This window comes from Hyperoodon ampullatus, assembly GCF_949752795.1.
Source record: "Hyperoodon ampullatus genome assembly, chromosome: 1".
NCBI lineage: Eukaryota > Metazoa > Chordata > Mammalia > Artiodactyla > Ziphiidae > Hyperoodon > Hyperoodon ampullatus.
The window spans coordinates 191,085,953-191,103,739 of record NC_136914.1 but is presented as its reverse complement, the minus strand read 5'-3'; the positions used below and the strand labels follow the sequence as shown (position 1 = coordinate 191,103,739).

General features: G+C 40.8%; 1 protein-coding gene across 1 annotated transcript in view; it reads right to left on the bottom strand.

Moving 5' to 3' along the window:
• Positions 1–17,787, bottom strand: part of PAPSS2 (3'-phosphoadenosine 5'-phosphosulfate synthase 2) — a gene marked incomplete at its 5' end in the record, with an annotated part of 79,029 nt that overhangs the window by 3,574 nt on the left and 57,668 nt on the right. Inside the window, 3 exons of the mRNA XM_079704487.1 lie at positions 33–168; positions 7,981–8,186; positions 16,045–16,156. Coding sequence (XP_079560613.1) covers positions 33–168; positions 7,981–8,186; positions 16,045–16,156 — 454 coding nt within the window. The remainder of the gene's footprint in view (positions 1–32; positions 169–7,980; positions 8,187–16,044; positions 16,157–17,787) is intronic.

The window sequence follows — 17,787 nt, the reverse complement described above, 5'->3', positions numbered from 1 at the left end:
ATTAACAAATGCCGTAGAGCCAGGCTACATACCAGCATTCATTTCTTTACATTTCTGTTTGAGCTCCAGAGGTGTCAGGCGGTATTGGTCCAACCCATCATTCCACCGTATTCTCTCCAGCACCTGAAGGTCACCACCAACCAGCCAATCCCCACTTTCCATCACCATCTAGAAAGACCGTTATTAAAGTTGTTAGTGATTAATATTGTTTTCCATTTTATCTAAAATTTTTTCTTCTTCTGAACCAATCTTGGCTTACTTGAAGAACTGCCTTCAGTTCTTCAACATTTCAAGCACAGTATTTATCAAACTTGTTGGTCTCTCAAATCCTTTATTACTCTTAAAAATTATTGAGGACCTGCAAAGAGCTTTTGTTTATATTGGTTATATCTATAATTTTCTGTATTAGAAATTAAAACTTAATTCCCTTAAAAATATTTATTGACTTAAAACTAACAATAAGTGTATTAAATATTAACATAAACATTTTATTTTTTACTGAAAAATATTTTCCTAAAACAAGAGAAAAATGGTATTGTTTTACATGTTTGCAAATCTCTTCATTATCTGACTTAATAGAAGGCAGCTGGATTCTCGTATCTACTTTTGCATTTATTCTGTGGCAATATGTTATTTTGGCTGAAATATGTAAAGAAAATTCAACTACAGATAGGTAGTTGGAAAAGGGAAGAGGATCTGAATAGCCTTTTTCTATCATGTGGATATTCTTCTTTGATATAAAAGATTAAATAACCTAATTTAAAAATCAGCAACTTTAACAGATATGATGTACAAATGGCCAACCCAACAGGGATATGAAAAGATGTTCAACATCACTCATCACTGGAGAAATGCAACCTCACACCCATTAGGATGGCTAGTATCAAAAACAGAAAATAACAAGTGTGGGCAAGGATGTGGAGGACCCCCTTGTGTACCGTTGGTGGGACTGTAAAATGGTGCAACAGTATGGAGTTTTTTCAAAAAATTAAAAATACAACTACCACATGACCCAATAATCCAATTTCTGGGTATATATCCAAAAGAATTAAAAGCAATGTCTCACAGAGATTTGCACAACCATATTCATAGCAGCACTATTCACAATAGCTAAAAGGTGGAAGCAACCCAAATATCTATTGAAAGATGAATGGATGAACAATGAATGTGAATGATATACATACAATGGAATATTATTCAGCCTTCACAACAAAGGAAGTCCAGCCAGAGACTACAAGGGGGATGAAACTTGAAGACATTATGCCAAGTGAAAAAGCCATTCACAAAAAGATAAATACTGTATTTTTCCACTTACATGGGTATCTAAAGTAGTCAACTTCATAGAAAATAGAATGGTTGATACCAGGGTCTGGGGAAGGGAAACAGTTGTTGTTTAATAGGTATGGAGTTATATTTTCAAGATGAAAAAGTTTTGGAGATCTGTTTCACAACAATGTAAATATACTTAACACTACTGAATAGTACACTTAAAAATGGATAAGATGGGCCTCCCTGGTGGCGCAGTGGTTGAGAGTCCGCCTGCCGATGCAGGGGACGCGGGTTCGTGCCCCAGTCCGGGAAGATCCCACATGCCGCGGAGCGGCTGGGCCCGTGAGCCATGGCCGCTGAGCCTGCGCATCCGGAGCCTGTGCTCTGCAACGGGAGAGGCCACAACAGTGAGAGGCCCACGTACCGCAAAAAAAAAAAAAAAAAAAATGGATAAGATGGTAATTTTTATGTTACATGTTTTTTACCTAAATAAGTAAATAGATAGATGGTAGATAGATAGATGATAGACAGATGACAAGGCTCATTTTTCACTGAGGTCACTATAAATACTCTACTTTTCAATACCCAGTCTCAGTTGAAAAAGTGACTTCAGGAAAGGGTGGGTAAGGAACAGAACATGGAGATTTTTAGAAAGAACCATCTATACATTGTCCCACACTTTAGATGGCCCAACTCTGGCGTCTTCAATTGTGCCCCTTCTGTCAGGGCAAGGAAACCCTGGTGGGCAGGCCCACCTGAAGTCTGCATTTACTCTCCACCATGAGATGTGTACCTGGGACATTCAGCCTGGGTGCCCACAGGCAGACCCAGAGGGCCTCCACGGCATGGGGCAAGGCCAAGCATAGAAAAGAGAAGGAAGGGTTGGCTGCAGGCCAAGAGCCAACTGTCCACACACTACCATGTTCTGGTACAGAACCGAGAAGCCTAAATTTGAACCTGGCCTTCCAGATTGTGATCAAGGCATATTGCCAAAGTAGAAAGATAAAACATATTTAAGTTTATTAGTCAGATAAGTAACTTTTAGATACGGTATCGGGCTTCAGCTCATATTGTTACCCTGGGTCGCACAAATATTAGGTGTGAACCTGGTGTGAAGAATGGTCAAAGTAATGAAAAAGAAAAGCCTGACAGTGTTTGATGAAAGGAGAGGGTTAGCACTTTCCTTGACAAGGATGGATGGAAGAGGCCCCAGGCCTGACAACACACACATGGGTAATGCATTGCCACCTACTTTGTGACATCTAACCATGGTTTTTATATTGTACATCTGAAACTTATACATTGTTATGTGTTCATCTTATCTCAACCTGAACAAAGAAAAACATGACAACCTTTTGTTTTTTCTATAAGCTTAAATATGTTCCATATGACGCTGCAGTGCCACAAGTCACGACTGAGAGCAGGTGTCTCTCCTCAGTCATTGAGACAAACATTACAGAACGTCTTACTTCTCAGTCAAATCATAGTTGTGCAGTCATTCCCCTGATCAAATTCCATAACTGCCTTTTGCAGTGTCCAAGGACAGTGTGGCCAGCCTGTAATGTCAGCAGAAAAGAGGGAGGCAAGAAAAGGGGAGAGAAAGCCGATTGATTTATGACACCAATTCAGAAGACATCAAGGTGGTGATGGTATACCCCTGGTTCAATTTCCTGTCATGGCCAGATGTTGGAGTTTACAATGACTTGCATTCCAGAGGTTTTCAGGGAATGGGAGGTTGGGCTAGAGCCAGGGCTCTCAACAGAGGGCGATTCTGCCTCTCCTGGCGACGTCTGACAATATCTGAAGACAACTGTGATCATCACAACTGGAGTGGGGAAGGGTGTGTTATTGGCACCTAGTGATTAGAGGCCAGGAATGCTTCTCAGTATCCTACATTGCACAGGACAGCTCCCGAAACAAAGGAAACCCTTGGTAGAGAAAGGGTAATTTGCAAGGGATTTGCTTGTTTTTTCATGGCCCCCCTTCTAAACTCTGTGCTCAGGAAAATCACTTAACAAGAATATTGTCAAATACCCATACCTAGACATTTACTTTCTCCTCATTGCTTAAACTGCAGAAAAAATTTTGAAAGAGTTACCCCAAATCCCTGGGCATACAGTAATTCATTCTGGGCACAAGGGTTCCACCCTATATTGTTCTATTGGTAAAGGCAATATTGAACCTGTTTCACCATCCAGCCTAAAAATATATCTGGAGAACAATGCTGAAACTATGCTTTTGGCATTTCTGGGATCAGGAGGGACAGAGAGCATCTCTGTCCCCAAGGTGGCTCAACTGTCCCCAGAACTGTGGTCCAGCTATCAGGAAGGGAGGTCCAGTGGCTCTAATTTCCAAGGGCTTTGTGGCCCATAAGTCCCCACTTCCTTCCAAGCCTCCTGCCAAAGGCAGGTGTGGGACCACAGCTAGAGTTTGCAGAACTGGACACACGTTCAGGCTTTAAGGGAGTCTAGTGAAGCAGTGAAAGAGGAACTGGGCTTGGAATCACAGACAACAGGAATGCAAAAAGGAGAGGGTGAGCTCAAACACTAGGCTGAAGACTAAGAAAGCTATGGTGAACAGGCTGAAAGAGGGCAAGGAAAGGAAGAGTGGAAATAAACAACCTAGAGAGGAAGAGAGAACGTGCACATCAGAAGGAGAGGAGCTGCTAAGGGTGGGAAGGTGGAATAAAGAAAGTGAGGAGGCAGGGGTGGAAGGAACAGTGTCCTAGGCTGAGGGACCAGCACATGCAAAAGTGCGACAGAGGATGATATAGTGACCAGCCGAGATGCTGGAGGGGAATATCTTGGGCGGTGGTGGTTAGAGGTGGTAAGGTGAAGTCATAGCTTTATGTGAGCTCCCCAATAAAGCTTGAACGGTCCACTCTAGCTGAAGAATTGGAGAGGGGCTTCGAGGCGAGTAGGGCAAGAGACAGGGAAGAAATTGAGTGCCCTGGACCAAGTTGCAACAGAAGTGAACAACTTCAAGCAATACCTAGGAGGCAGAACTGTTAGGACTTGGTGATTGAATGGACAAGGGAGAAGAAAGAAGGAAGAATGACGTCCAGTGTGGTATATATGTACAATGGAATATTAGTCATAAGAATGAAATAATGCCATTTGCAGCAACATGGATGGACCTAGAGATGATCCTACTAAGTGAAGTAAGAGAGAGAAAAGTATCATATGATATCACTTATATGTGGAATCTTTAAAAAAATGATACAAATGAACTTATTCACAAAACAGAAAGACTCACAGACTTAGAAAATAACCTTATGGTTACCAAAGGACAAAGGTGGCAAGGGGAGGGGTAATTTAGGAGATTGGGATTAACACATACACACTGCTAAATATAAAAGAGATAATCAACAAGGACCTACTGTATAGTACAGGGAACTCTACTCAGTACTCTGTAATGACCTATATGGGAAAATAATATGAAAAAGAATAGATATATGTATAACTGAATCACTTTGCTGTACACCTGAAACTAACACAACATTGCACATCGACTATACGCCAATATAGATAAAATAAACATTTTTTTTAAAAAAGAAATAATGCCATTTGCGGCAACATGGATGGACCCAGAGATTATCATACTAAGTGAAGTAAGTCAGAGAAAGACAAAGATGATATAACTCATTTGTGGAATCTAAAAAATAACACAAATGAACTTATTTACAAAACAGAAACAGACTCACAGACATAGAAAACAAACTTATGGTTACCAAAGGGGAAGTGGGGGGAAGGGATAAATTAGGAGCATGGGATTAACAGAAACACACTACTATATATAAAATAGATAAACAACAAGGATTTACTGTATAGCACAGGGAACTATATTCAACATCTTGTAATAACCTATAATGGAAAAGAATACACACGCAGGTATAACTGAATCACTTTGCTGTACACCTGAAACTAACACAATATTATAAATCAAGTATACTTCAATTTAAAAAATAATACTTTGAAAATAACACAGAAAATATATTTTTTTTCAGAATGCCACGAGATGTACACTCAAAACTGAGGAAATTCATTATGGAAAATAAATGTTGTTGATCTTATGATAAAAAAAGAAAAGAAAAAAGAATGACATCTAGGTTTTGGACATGGGCCACTGTTTGGATGGCGGAGCTGTTCACAGAGGTGAGGGACACGGCAGGGGACAAGGCTGGGGTGAAGTTGCCCATGTTGAGTGCGAGATGCTTGCAGGATATATCCAGGTGGAGCCACACATGAAACAGCTGCGGATAATTATCTAATGCCACGGTTCTCAACCTTCACAGTACATTAAAATCACAGGGAGCTTCAAAGCCCATAACACCCAGAACTGAGCCCAAGCCAATTAAATCAAAGTCTGTGAGGGAGAGATCCGGTCATGGGTAATTTTTAAAGCTCCCCAGGTGATTCTGTTGCTCCAACTAACGATGTGGTCTCCATTGAAGGGCTAAAGGATATAGAAACTCTCATTCCTATCCTTCACTGGGAAGGCATACTCTGTTCTCTTGGTTTCTACATCTGTAAAATGGGAGTAATGATTCTTAGGTGCTTCACAGGAACATCATGAGAAATAATTACCATTTGAAAAAGCTTTGAGATCCATGGATGAAAGGCAACGGGGCTCCACTAAGCATTATTTTTACAAGTTTCACCCGCTCCTCTCCGCATGCTCACATCTGTGGCATGTCACGTGGTTCCATATTAGTGAAAGAGAGGGTTGGGAGGATTTGAGTGGAAGGTCAGGGTAACTGCAGTGAGGGGCTATGCAACAGAGGCAGACCGTTTCCTCGGTGACTCTGACCATTTTCCATGCAAATATAACTCCCAGCACCACATGGAAACACAAGAAGGCCCATAATTACTTTTGGAAGGAATTACTGTTGAAAGGTTTGGGGTTCTAAAACCAAAAAACCATGTTTAAGTTTTACTGTGAATTTCAAGGTGCTAAAAAATGTCCAGTGAAGACAGTTCCTTTCCCATAAAAACACCTTCAGTGCCCCAGGTGTAGCTTATACAGGGTGAGTGGTTTTCTCTCTGGTTATCCATGGCCCATTTCTCACCATTAGCTCACTGGGAATGTTTACAGAGTCCTTCTAATGACCTAATACTACAGTCACTGACTATATTTTCAAGAACACAAATCACACCACCACTCTCCCTGCCATCTAAAAAATTCTGACCTCCAACTGCCAGCACATGATGCAAGACAAGATAAAAATAATTGCTTAAGAGCTTCCTTAGAATTTTTTTTTTTTCTTTTAGTGCTAACCATGTATATGTGGATGTCAGGCCCAAAGAGTGGAAACATCTGAGCTGGCATGAAGAAAGGCCACTATTCTTTAGGTCACTGAGTGCAGATAAGAGCCCAAACCTAAAGGATTATGATCAGAAAAGGAATGAGACAAAGATATAATTAAGGCTCAGAACACAATTCCTCAAATAGCTATTGTCCAGTAATTTCAAGGCCTGTCTCCCAGCCTCTGGGAGAGAAAATGTTCAGATGGCTCTGAGCTTATCTGCAGGGTGGCTAGTTGTGTCCAATAAATGAAAAGCTGCTTTGCTCCCCCACTGACCTCTTGTGTTCCACCAGGGGCCTTGCAAAAGCCCTCCCTACTTTGCAACATTTCACAACTGAAAAAAACAAAACCAAACCAAAGGGAAGTTTGTCTGACAGATTTGAACAGGTTTATTCAAATATCCATTGTGTACAGTCACAGAGCTGGAAGAGATCTCAGAGTTGCTGAGTCTGGCCCCCTCCTTTTATAAATGAAGAAACTGAGGACAAGAGAGAGGACGTGCCTTGTCCAACCACAAGGCTTTTTAGAGTCTCCTGGGTCTCAGATTGTTCTCTATTACCTTTGAACCTTCTGAAAGTTAGTTACTCCAACTAGGGAATCACTAGTATATGTCTTTTTAAATTTCAACCCTAATGCTCTAATCTCCAATAAGGGATAGCTTTTGCATTCAATTTCACATATTTTTCTTTATGGGAAATGAACCACACCCAGCAATTCCACTCCCTGCAATCCCACCCCATCACCAACAACAATTAGAAGCTGTGAAGGAGGCTGAGGAGTTTTAGTCTATTTTGCCGTTAGGCAGATTGACTCCAAAATAATCCTAATCAGGTGAACACATTTTTCAACCTGAAAAATATCCACTGATGAAAATGTGGTATTTTCCCTCTGGAAACTCTGCTGCTATCTGTGCTTTTTGTTTATTGAAACAACGTCACCCACCACCCCCCTCCGCACAACAGCCACAGAGCATGAACTTCCAGTCTCTTTCCAGAGGTTAGTTGGATCCATTCTGTATGAAGAAATTGACTTCCCTTGTGAATTTCAAGATGGACAGGGCTGCAAGCTCTGGCTGTGGTTTGTGCATAGCATGGCTGATTCTGGTTCTCCCCTCATGATGTTAGACTAAATTATCTCCCCAGTCCAGTTGTTTCCCATTTAGCTGAGGGAGTCACAGCCATCACAGGATCTAAGGACTCAAGAGACCGTTTAGACCAGCCCTCCAACAGAAAGTCATTTCCTTGCCCTATCTAAAAACATGTCCCCAGGCAAAGCTTGCAGGACCTCTCTTAGAAACGCATTCTTCCACCTAACCCCAGTTTTTCTAAGTTCTTCACAAAGGAATTAAAAAGAATTATTTTTATCCTGAGTTGAAAGAAAGACCTTCCAAAGCTTATGCCACTTACTTTGATGTAGGGGTGTTTTGCACAGGTTGTGCCCCACACATGGGAACAATGCTCCTCTTTTCTGTGTTCGTAGAATTCAGGGTCTCGTAAGATAGCCACCTTCCGTCCTCCGTGTGTCAGGACAAACTCGCTGCACCCTTCCAGCCGTGTCTTATCGTCCGCAGAGACGGGCAGCACGAGGGGGATGCTCATGTTGATCACTCCGTCTGTGGAAAGAGCCATTTGATGCATGAGTGTGGGATACAAGGTGTGGGCTCCTTTAAAGAGGACTCAAACGGGGCTTCCCTGGTGGCGCAGTGGTTGAGAGTCCGCCTGCCGATGCAGGGGACACGGGTTCGTGCCCCGGTCCGGGAAGATCCCACATGCCGCGGAGCGGCTCGGCCCGTGAGCCATGGCCGCTGAGCCTGTGCGTCGGGAGCCTGTGCTCCGCAATGGGAGAGGCCACAGCAGTGAGAGGCCCGCGTACCGCAAAAAAAAAAAAAAAAAAAAAGGACTCAAACGTGCACAATGTATCTTCCAGACATTTCCTGCAAAAGGCATTAAGACCTAACTCGAACATGGTTATGTTGGCTGCACTAGTTTCTCTAGCGTCTGTGATAAATCCTTTGAGAAGAGGCTTCTCAAAGCAAAAGATGGAGCGTTTGTGAAAAACGGGCTGTTTCAAATTGTAGGGGTGGCTTCAGTAAGTGATTTGGAGGACCATGCCCGAGGGGGTGGCTCCCTTCTGAGTTCCCTTTTTAAAATTTGGTCCTGACCTCAACACACTAGGAAGCTTAAAGTCTTTAAAAATCCAACTAGATAAAATAAAGGTTGGCAATGCCCTGCATATCTGTGAATTCCACACCGGCAAATTCAACCACCTCGTGGATTGCAAACCTTATACAGGATCCACCTTTGGTTGAATCGTGGATGAGGAACCCGCAGATGCAGAGGTTGGACTGTGGGGCTGGAGCGTCCACAGGTTTCGGTGTCTGCATTGGGTCCTGGAACCAACCCCCCTCAGATTGGGAGGGATGACTATGATTTCTTCGTGAAGCCAGATAACATAAAAGAAATCACACAACTGTTTCTCCCCTTTTGTAATGGTGCCCTAACATTCTAGCAAATATGTCAGGCTTTCAGTTGTACTTACAGTGAGAAAATGGGGGCACAGAATTAAGTGTATAACATTAAAGAATATCAGGGAGATTTGGGGGGAGTTCCCAAGTTCAAGACTCAGGAGGGAATGAAAGGAAAGTGAGTAAAAACAACATTCAACTTGTTACCCAGTTTAAGCTTGTACTGCTTGCTGCTCCACCGGCCAATAAATGGAGAAGTGAGTTGCTGGGAGAAGGAATAGCAACTTTATTTGGAAAGCCAGCAGACCGGGAAGACGGGAGACTCGTATCCCAAAGAACCACCTTCCCTGAATTCAGGCTTCTTTTATACTAAAAGGGGAGGGGATAAAGTCAAACATTTTCTGGTTCCCGTCAGACTCCGAGGGGATGTTAATTTCTTCCTCCCTGCGGTCATTCACAGGTGGGCTTAGTCAGGATGTTTTCTGTGAGCTAAACAAAGAAAGGTCTTTTAGCTTAAACTTCCTCACATGAGAGGCAGGGTTCCCAGAGATGGGCCATTATGTATAATTTAAGCTTATAGGCAACATACCTTTAGTGATTAACTTGTAAAAGCAATAGAATAAAAAGGTTAAAGTAAAAGAAACAGATCCAATGTGGAGTAAAATTTGTTCTTCCTTATTACAAACTCAGGATTTCCAAAAGAGGAAGCAAATGCTGTTATTTATGGATTGGAGGAAATGTACCATAGATTAATTGAGTCTTTTAAATCTAACTTTCAAAATCCAACATTTAGACCACTTCTGATAGAGTTAAAGATCTGAGATCTGAGTTCTATTTCTTTGGGACATAATACTCCCCCATTAGCTATGAAACAAAAGTCTACAGGCATATCACTTTGCACATTTAAAGTACTCTCCAAAAGTTACTAGGACATAAAGAATGTCACAGGATATATACAGCAACTTCCAGCAATAAAGAAATCCCATCCATCATAAAATCCTGCAACCTGCTCTGGGAGCCTCCTAAACAGCAAGGAAGGTATGAGTAAGTACACAGAAAGTATGAGTTTCCTCACTCAAGTAACTCCTTTGTTTCAAAGTTCACAGACGATAAGAGTAGTCCAAGCAAGCCCTGTGCAGAGAGCACTAAACTCAAAGCCAAGCGATCTCCTATTTACTGCCTGTGTCACTCACCTTCTCTGTCTTCAGTTTCTCCACTTGGAAAATGGGATCATAAATAATATGTATATCCCTGGGTTGCTGGGAAGAGGCTTTCTGTGGATAGCACGACCACACTGCTTACAAAGAGTGCCTTGACCAAACTAAAGTAAACCAAGATGCAAAGCAAAAGGTGGGTTGGGTGCTGGCGGAAACCCAGCTCTGCCTGCAACGTGCTTGCGATGCTGCCTTGCATCAATTACTCTGGGTTGAAATCCAAAGAATACTCTACTTGCTCGTTGCCATCGCCTCCTTTGGTCCACTAGGTTCCAGCCCAGCATAGCCTCTGATCCACCTTCATCTTGGCCTTGAGTGAAAATCCCAACTAAGGAAACAGCACTACCTGACAGGCTGTCAAGAGACTAATCTGTGGGATGTTGTGGAAGGGAGTTCTACCGAGTGACGGTGCCAACTGATCTCATACACCTGTAGCTACAACTCCACACAGGTAAAAGCACATTTACTGGGGTTTCCCTATCATCTTAATCAACGTTTCTAATACATAAAATTATCCCACAATTTAACTCTGTGCTGAAATAGCCTCCATAGCTTTAAACATTGACTCGGGCTTTCGGCCTTTTTCCATCATGTGCTTCAGCTCTGGTGGGAACCACCCTGATTATTTTACTGCAGTTTAACTCATTTTAGAAAAGAGTATCGGAGTTTTTTAGCCACAGTTAGTCCAAGACTTAACTTCATGTTTAATTGAATAATCTTGCTTTTGCTTTAAATAATTTTCAAGCCTGTTGTTTTAACCTTGTAGATATGCTTATCATTTGTTTGGGACTATTTCTGGGCAAAACCAAATACTTTATATTGCTTAATTCGTCTTTTTCAAGGAAAAACAGCAATGATGAAAACAATACTCAAGATAAATGATATCTTCAGAATTTTACCTTTTTCTTCTGGTACAGTGCAGAAGTTTAGAATTGCAGTGAGTACGTGTTTATTCCCAGTTTTATAACTATCAACTGTCATAGCTTGAAATTAAATTCATGCATAATTACTCATCACAAACGAAGTACAATCATCCACAATCCAACCAGGTGCATCCACTTTAAATTGTATCTAAAATTGATTTATCCTTCATCAATTAAAAATGTTTTATAAATGCAATAGAAAAAAATTTCCAGATTTGTGAAACAAAATGGGGACCAACACTCAGTAGAAGTAATTAACAGGATCGTAAATTTTTAAAATCTCAGGAACAAAATGTGCAACAGAAATTTAGAAAGAAGTTTAATTTGTCAGCCAAATAAAACATTATAAACAACAGCTGCATCTGATCCAGAAATTTCCTGTTACTTGGACTCCTATCAACAGAAGAATGCAGCATTATTCTATTAAAACTGGTTGGATCATGAACTGTTAGCAATTCCAACTGGTTCATTTAGATTTTTTTTTTTAGTTATGTCCTTACCATTTCTAGTTAATATAACATATCTAATTAGAATAATTTAACTACTTATAAAGTTAAAGTACATACCAGGAAGGAACATGCCTAGAGAAATACAAACAAAATTAAGAAACATATTGTTTTCAACTTTCCACCAAAATAATAGTAAAGCAACAATGACAAGGAACAAACTCCTACTATGAAGCTTCATACATACAACATACAAAGATACTGAGCTTTTTGTTACTGCTATTTCTAAAAATAGAGCATATGTGACAGCAAAAAGCTGGTAAAACCAGAATTTGTATTGAATAATGTCCAATACAATCCAAAAGCATTTTTAAATAATTATGTTTTTAAATAATTATAACATATGTCAATAGCCCCTCCAACTTAAGCAAGAAGTTGTCTCTTACAAATATGTGATGTTATAACTACTGTCAGATGATTCCAAACCAGGCTTTGGGAGGTATACAGGCAAACTGCTTTAGAATGTCCTAGAATTCCAGATGTTTACAGGACATGAGAGTATGCCCAGTCCCAGGATAACCTGGATTTGAATCCAGGCTTCGAGTGAGTTATTTAACCTTCCCAATACTTATTTCCTCATATGGACAAAATACCTTCACAGTGGTGTTATCTGGATTAAATGTGATGTCCTATGTCAAGCACCAGGGTCAGAACACATTATATGCTGAATAAATGCTGGCAGTATATAGAAAAGCTCTCAAGCCCTGACTTGGAAAGTCAGAGCCGCAGAAGACTTGCCATTAAATGATCAGGTCTTACAAGGCTGCTATGTCTTAACCCTGCTTGGATGCCACCAGTCAAGAACATAAGCTTGAGGTTCCATTTTTAAATTCAGATGTGACATTTATCATTGGAGGATCTATGACAGCCCCCCCAAACTATATATCCAGTGAGAAATAAAATAATAATAATACACTGACCTGAAAATAGATCCTTGAGTAATATAGGGAGTAACTCATACTATATAATCATCAAAACACTAAAAAATGATTTTTTATTTTGCTTTTGGACTGAGTAGACTGAGCTAATTTTTTTTTTTTTTTTTTTTACTATAGGGGGAAATTGTGAACCTTTGAGAAAATTAAAACCAACAAAATACTTTTGGGAGACAGGGTCAGAATAGAAACAATTTTACCTGCAGATTGTAGGTGATCAAGAAATGTGCAATTGTTTAATGGTAGATGAAAATGGCCACATGTCTATGGCTACAAAAATTGTTTCAAATTTTCAATGGTATTTGTCTCTCTCTTTCTGACTTACTTCACTCTGTATGACAGACTCTAGGTCTATCCACCTCATTACAAATAGCTCAATTTCATTTCTTTTTATGGCTGAGTAATATTCCATTGTATATATGCGCTACATCTTCTTTATCCATTCATCCAATGATGGACACTTAGGTTGTTTCCATCTCCAGGCTATTGTAAATAGAGCTGCAATGAACATTTTGGTACATGACTCTTTTTGAATTATGGTTTTCTCAGGGTATATGCCCAGTAGTGGGATTGCTGGGTCATATGGTAGTTCTATTTGTAGTTTTTTAAGGAACCTCCATACTGTTCTCCATAGTGGCTGTACCAATTCACATTCCCACCAGCAGTGCAAGAGTGTTCCCTTTCCTCCACACCCTCTCCAGCATTTATTGTTTCTAGATTTTTTGATGATGGCCATTCTGACTGGTGTGAGATGATATCTCATTGTAGTTTTGATTTGCATTTCTCTAATGATTAATGATGTTGAGCATTCTTTCATGTGTTTGTTGGCAGTCTGTATATCTTCTTTGGAGAAATGCCTATTTAAGTCTTCTGCCCATTTTTGGATTGGGTTGTTTGTTTTTTTGTTATTGAACTGCATGAGCTGCTTATAAATTTTGGAGATTAATCCTTTGTCAGTTGCTTCATTTGCAAATATTTTCTCCCATTCTGAGGGTTGTCTTTGGTCTTGTTTATGGTTTCTTTTGCTGTGCAAAAGCTTTGAAGTTTCATTAGGTCCCATTTGTTTATCTTTGTTTTTATTTCCATTTCTCTAGGAGGTGGGTCAAAAAGGATCTTGCTGTGATTTATGTCATAGAGTGTTCTGCCTATGTTTTCCTCTAAGAGTTTGATAGTTTCTGGCCTTACATTTAGGTCTTTAATCCATTTTGAGCTTATTTTTGTGTATGGTGTTAGGGAGTGATCTATATATATGGAATATAAGAAAAAAAATGTCATGAAGAACCTAGGGGTAAGACAGGAATAAAGACACAGACCTACTAGAGAATGGACTTGAGGATATGGGCAGCAGGAAGGGTGAGCTGTGACAAAGTGAGAGAGTGGCATCTACACTACCAAACGTAAGGTAGATAGCTAGTGGAAAGCAGCCGCATAGCACAGGGAGATCAGCTTGGTGCTTTGTGACCGCCTGGAGGGGTGGGATAGGGAGGGTGGGAGGGAGGGAGACGCAAGAGGGAAGAGATATGGGGGATATGGGAACATATGTATATGTATAACTTATTCACTTTGTTATAAAGCAGAAAGTAACACACCATTGTAAAGCAATTATACTCCAATAAAGATGTAAAAAAAAATTTCAATGGTGGTGACTCAAACTTTCATAAATTGGTTAAAATTAAATGATAAAATAAATTAAATGATATCCATACAAATGATACCTTGCCCAACCTTCTGATACAGAGAGACATCATTTTTGGAATTTAACTGTGTCTACTCAGTCCAAAAGCCATCCACTCAAGCTCTGTCATGAGACTGTCATGGTGTGGTAGAGGGCAGTGTTTCAACCAGCTTTCCCTAGACACCCTCAAGGCTGCTGTCCAGGTGGGAGAAAGACTGAGCCCACTTCTTCCAAAGGAGCAGTTCCATTTTTATCTGTTGTATATATTGCCTCAAATTTCACTGAAATAGTTATGACTTGAAAAAAAAAGTTTGACAACCACTGATGTGGCGGGAAAACCCCTCTGGACTAGAGTTCAGAAGATGAACTGCACTGCCTGTCCCAAAAAGCTCATCTTTGTCTTCGTTATCTATCTCCAGCAGCTAGAACAAACCCTGACATCCGAGGACACTCAATAAATATTTATTGGCTAGCTGATGAACATCTTATCTGTGCTACTTCCAAACGGATGTGACTAAAGATAAGCTACTTGGTCTGTTCAAGACTTTGAAGTCCTTTTAATTTTATGCAGTGAGGGGGTTGTTAATATATGGAACATTTACTATTGGACCAGGTACTGTATTCTTTTAAACATTCAACATCCCATTGAGGTAGGTACTATTATTAACATCCTTATTTTACAGATGAGGAAACTGAGGCCCAGAGAGTTTTAAGTAATTTGCCCTGAACCCAGACAGTTTGGCTCCACAGCTCACTCTTATCCACTATGATATTCTGCCTCTACTTAGGTAGAGGTGGGCAGCATATTACATCCCTGGTATGTATTTTTATTAATTGACTTACATAGGAATTAAGGAGGCTTCTGGAGGGTATGGGGAGTTTTGAAACCTAACTACAACTGGGGTTGCTTTACGCCCCATTCCCCAGGCAGAGGCACAAACCTAGAACATGAACATCTTTCTCAGGAAAGAACATCTGATTTGATTTTTCTTCCTAGAAGGTTTGGAGCCCTGCTCAGTATTACAAATTCCGTCCCCCACTTATCAGCTATTCTCCAAGATCTTGAAATAAATAAGTTCTATTTGATAAGGTCAAGACAGTTCTAGGAAGGAAATGATCAGAGAAGGATCCGGAAGCTTTCTGAATGAGACATCCTTCCAACCTTGACAGGAGCAGTTCTCTAAAAGCCATTCAGCTTCTGCCCAGAAAGCTGCCTTAACACCCCGTATTAAAGTTTAGTGGATGAAGCCATCCTAATTTATTTCATGTATGGCATGAATATCAACCCTTTATTATCCACCAAGGAAAGCAGCTGCTGCAATAATGTTTGCTGGAGGATGGGAGGCATCCTGCAAGTCAGCAATGAGTGCTGAGTTCATCCTGGCTACCCCAGGATGGTCCAAGCAGCTGCCAATGGTGCTTCTGACTGTCCACTGCCTTATGAATACCAAGGACAGCAAGGGCAGGTGGAGGTGAAAAAGACTTAACCTTCTCTTGGCTTTGTGTGCAAGTCAAACGTTTATTTTTTGGTTCCTTAGCTTTAAATAATCAATAATCCTTTGAGGATAACCAAAAAAAATCCTAAAAATGGAAGCTTATACATAACTGGACACACCATAAATAATCTAAATATTTTCACAATAGGATTTACAAACCAAGGATTAGCATTTCTTGTTCCTGTGAAAACTTCTGAGAAATATTTTTTCTTTAATAATAAAGAGTAACAAACAAACGAAGAAACAAAAACCCATACCGTCTAGCAGGGTGCCAAAGTGTATAACCTGCAAGTACTCCTTTTCCCGCATAAAACCTTTGAGGGGAGTGGCCCAGCCTTCACTCAAAACTTGGACCCACTGAAGATCCAGCTGCAAAACACAAAAAAGCAGGTGAACATTTCCATAAGCTCCGTTTTCCAGCCATCTGGCCCCAGGGCAGTCCTTTCTTATTCAGTTGACAGGAGAATGAAGGCAGAACCTTTTATGATTTAAGCATTCCCATATGTAATGCTGGTCCATGATCTAGGGGCTGGAGAATTTGAGTCTAGAACTTTCTGTGGCAGAGTGGTGAAAAGATTTCAAACTGGGATGATTTCTTTGAACATTTTAGGCTGTATCTATCCTTACAATGTGCAACTGTGTTGAAGATTCACTGTTCATCCTTTTTTCCACAAAAATTCTGGTTTGGCTACATTTTTTTCACCAAATGTGCTAGTTGACTGAACTGAGCAAACCATTGACACTAAGATAAATGTCCAGGGACTTCCCTGGTGGGGAAGAAGTTAAGATCCACCTGCGAATGCAGGGGACACAGGTTCGTGCCCTGGTCCGGAAAGATCCTACATGCTGTGGAGCAACTAAGACCATGCGCCACAACTACTGAGCCTGCGCTCTAGAGCCCGTGAGCCACAACTACTGAGCCCACGTGCCACAACTACTGAAGCCTGCACGCCTAGAGCCCGTGCTCCGCAACAAGAGAAGCCACCGCAATGAGAAGCCCACGCACCCCAACGAAGAGTAGCCCCCGCTCACCGCAACTAGAGAAAACCCGCGTGCAGCAACAAAGACCCAATGCAGCCAAAAATAAACAATAAATAAATTATTTTTTTTAAAAAAAGACAAATGTCTAAAATTCTTAGCGTGATACTGACAGGCCTTCGAGCTCTGGCCCCAGGGGCTCATGTAGGGGTGTCCACCTGCCACCACTCCCCACCTGGGGGCCTAGTCACCAACAGTGCCAGACAGTGTGCAGTCTGAACACACACGTGGTTTCAAGCCCATCCTCCCCTCTACCTGAAAACCCTGTTCGTCATTTAAAACCCAGCTCAAAAAATAAAAATAAAAAAATAAACCCCCCCAAAATAAATAAATAGATACAAATAAAAATAAAACCCAGCTCATGGGCCACTGCTCTGAAATCTTTCCTGTCACCCCTAGGATCAAAAGAATTAATCATTAGTTTCTTTGAAGTTCTTCTGTACCTTGCAGACCATTTTGTTATTGGAACTATTATTCTGCACTGTAATTATAATTATGTGTTTCTCACCTGCCTGGAGCATTGGAAAACTCAGAATTTATTGTGTTTATAAATTCGTCATGACTTATGAAGCCTGGGGTCTTCATGAGCTGAAGCACGTTCCCAATGTACTCTGCCTCTTAAAAAAATGTCCAAGGTTTTAATGGATACCAAAAAGGTTACCAGTGAAGACTTGATCACCTTATATGAGCCAACTAACACTAACCAGTAAACAGGCCAAGGCATCTGCAGGGCTGTTTGCTGGGATTGCATCTTAACATCTTCTAGGTAGCAAAATCAATGCAACCAAGGCTCTCTCTCCTCAGACTGGACTCTCCCTGATGAGGGAAGAGTGGGATGTGCAGAGTAGAAAAAAGATCAAGGCATTCATGTCACTTTAGATCAGGGTTGCTTCTTGTTTTCTTCAAATTCCTTCTCAATGGTCCAAGAAACACCTGTATTCTGGACAAACTATTTTCTCAGC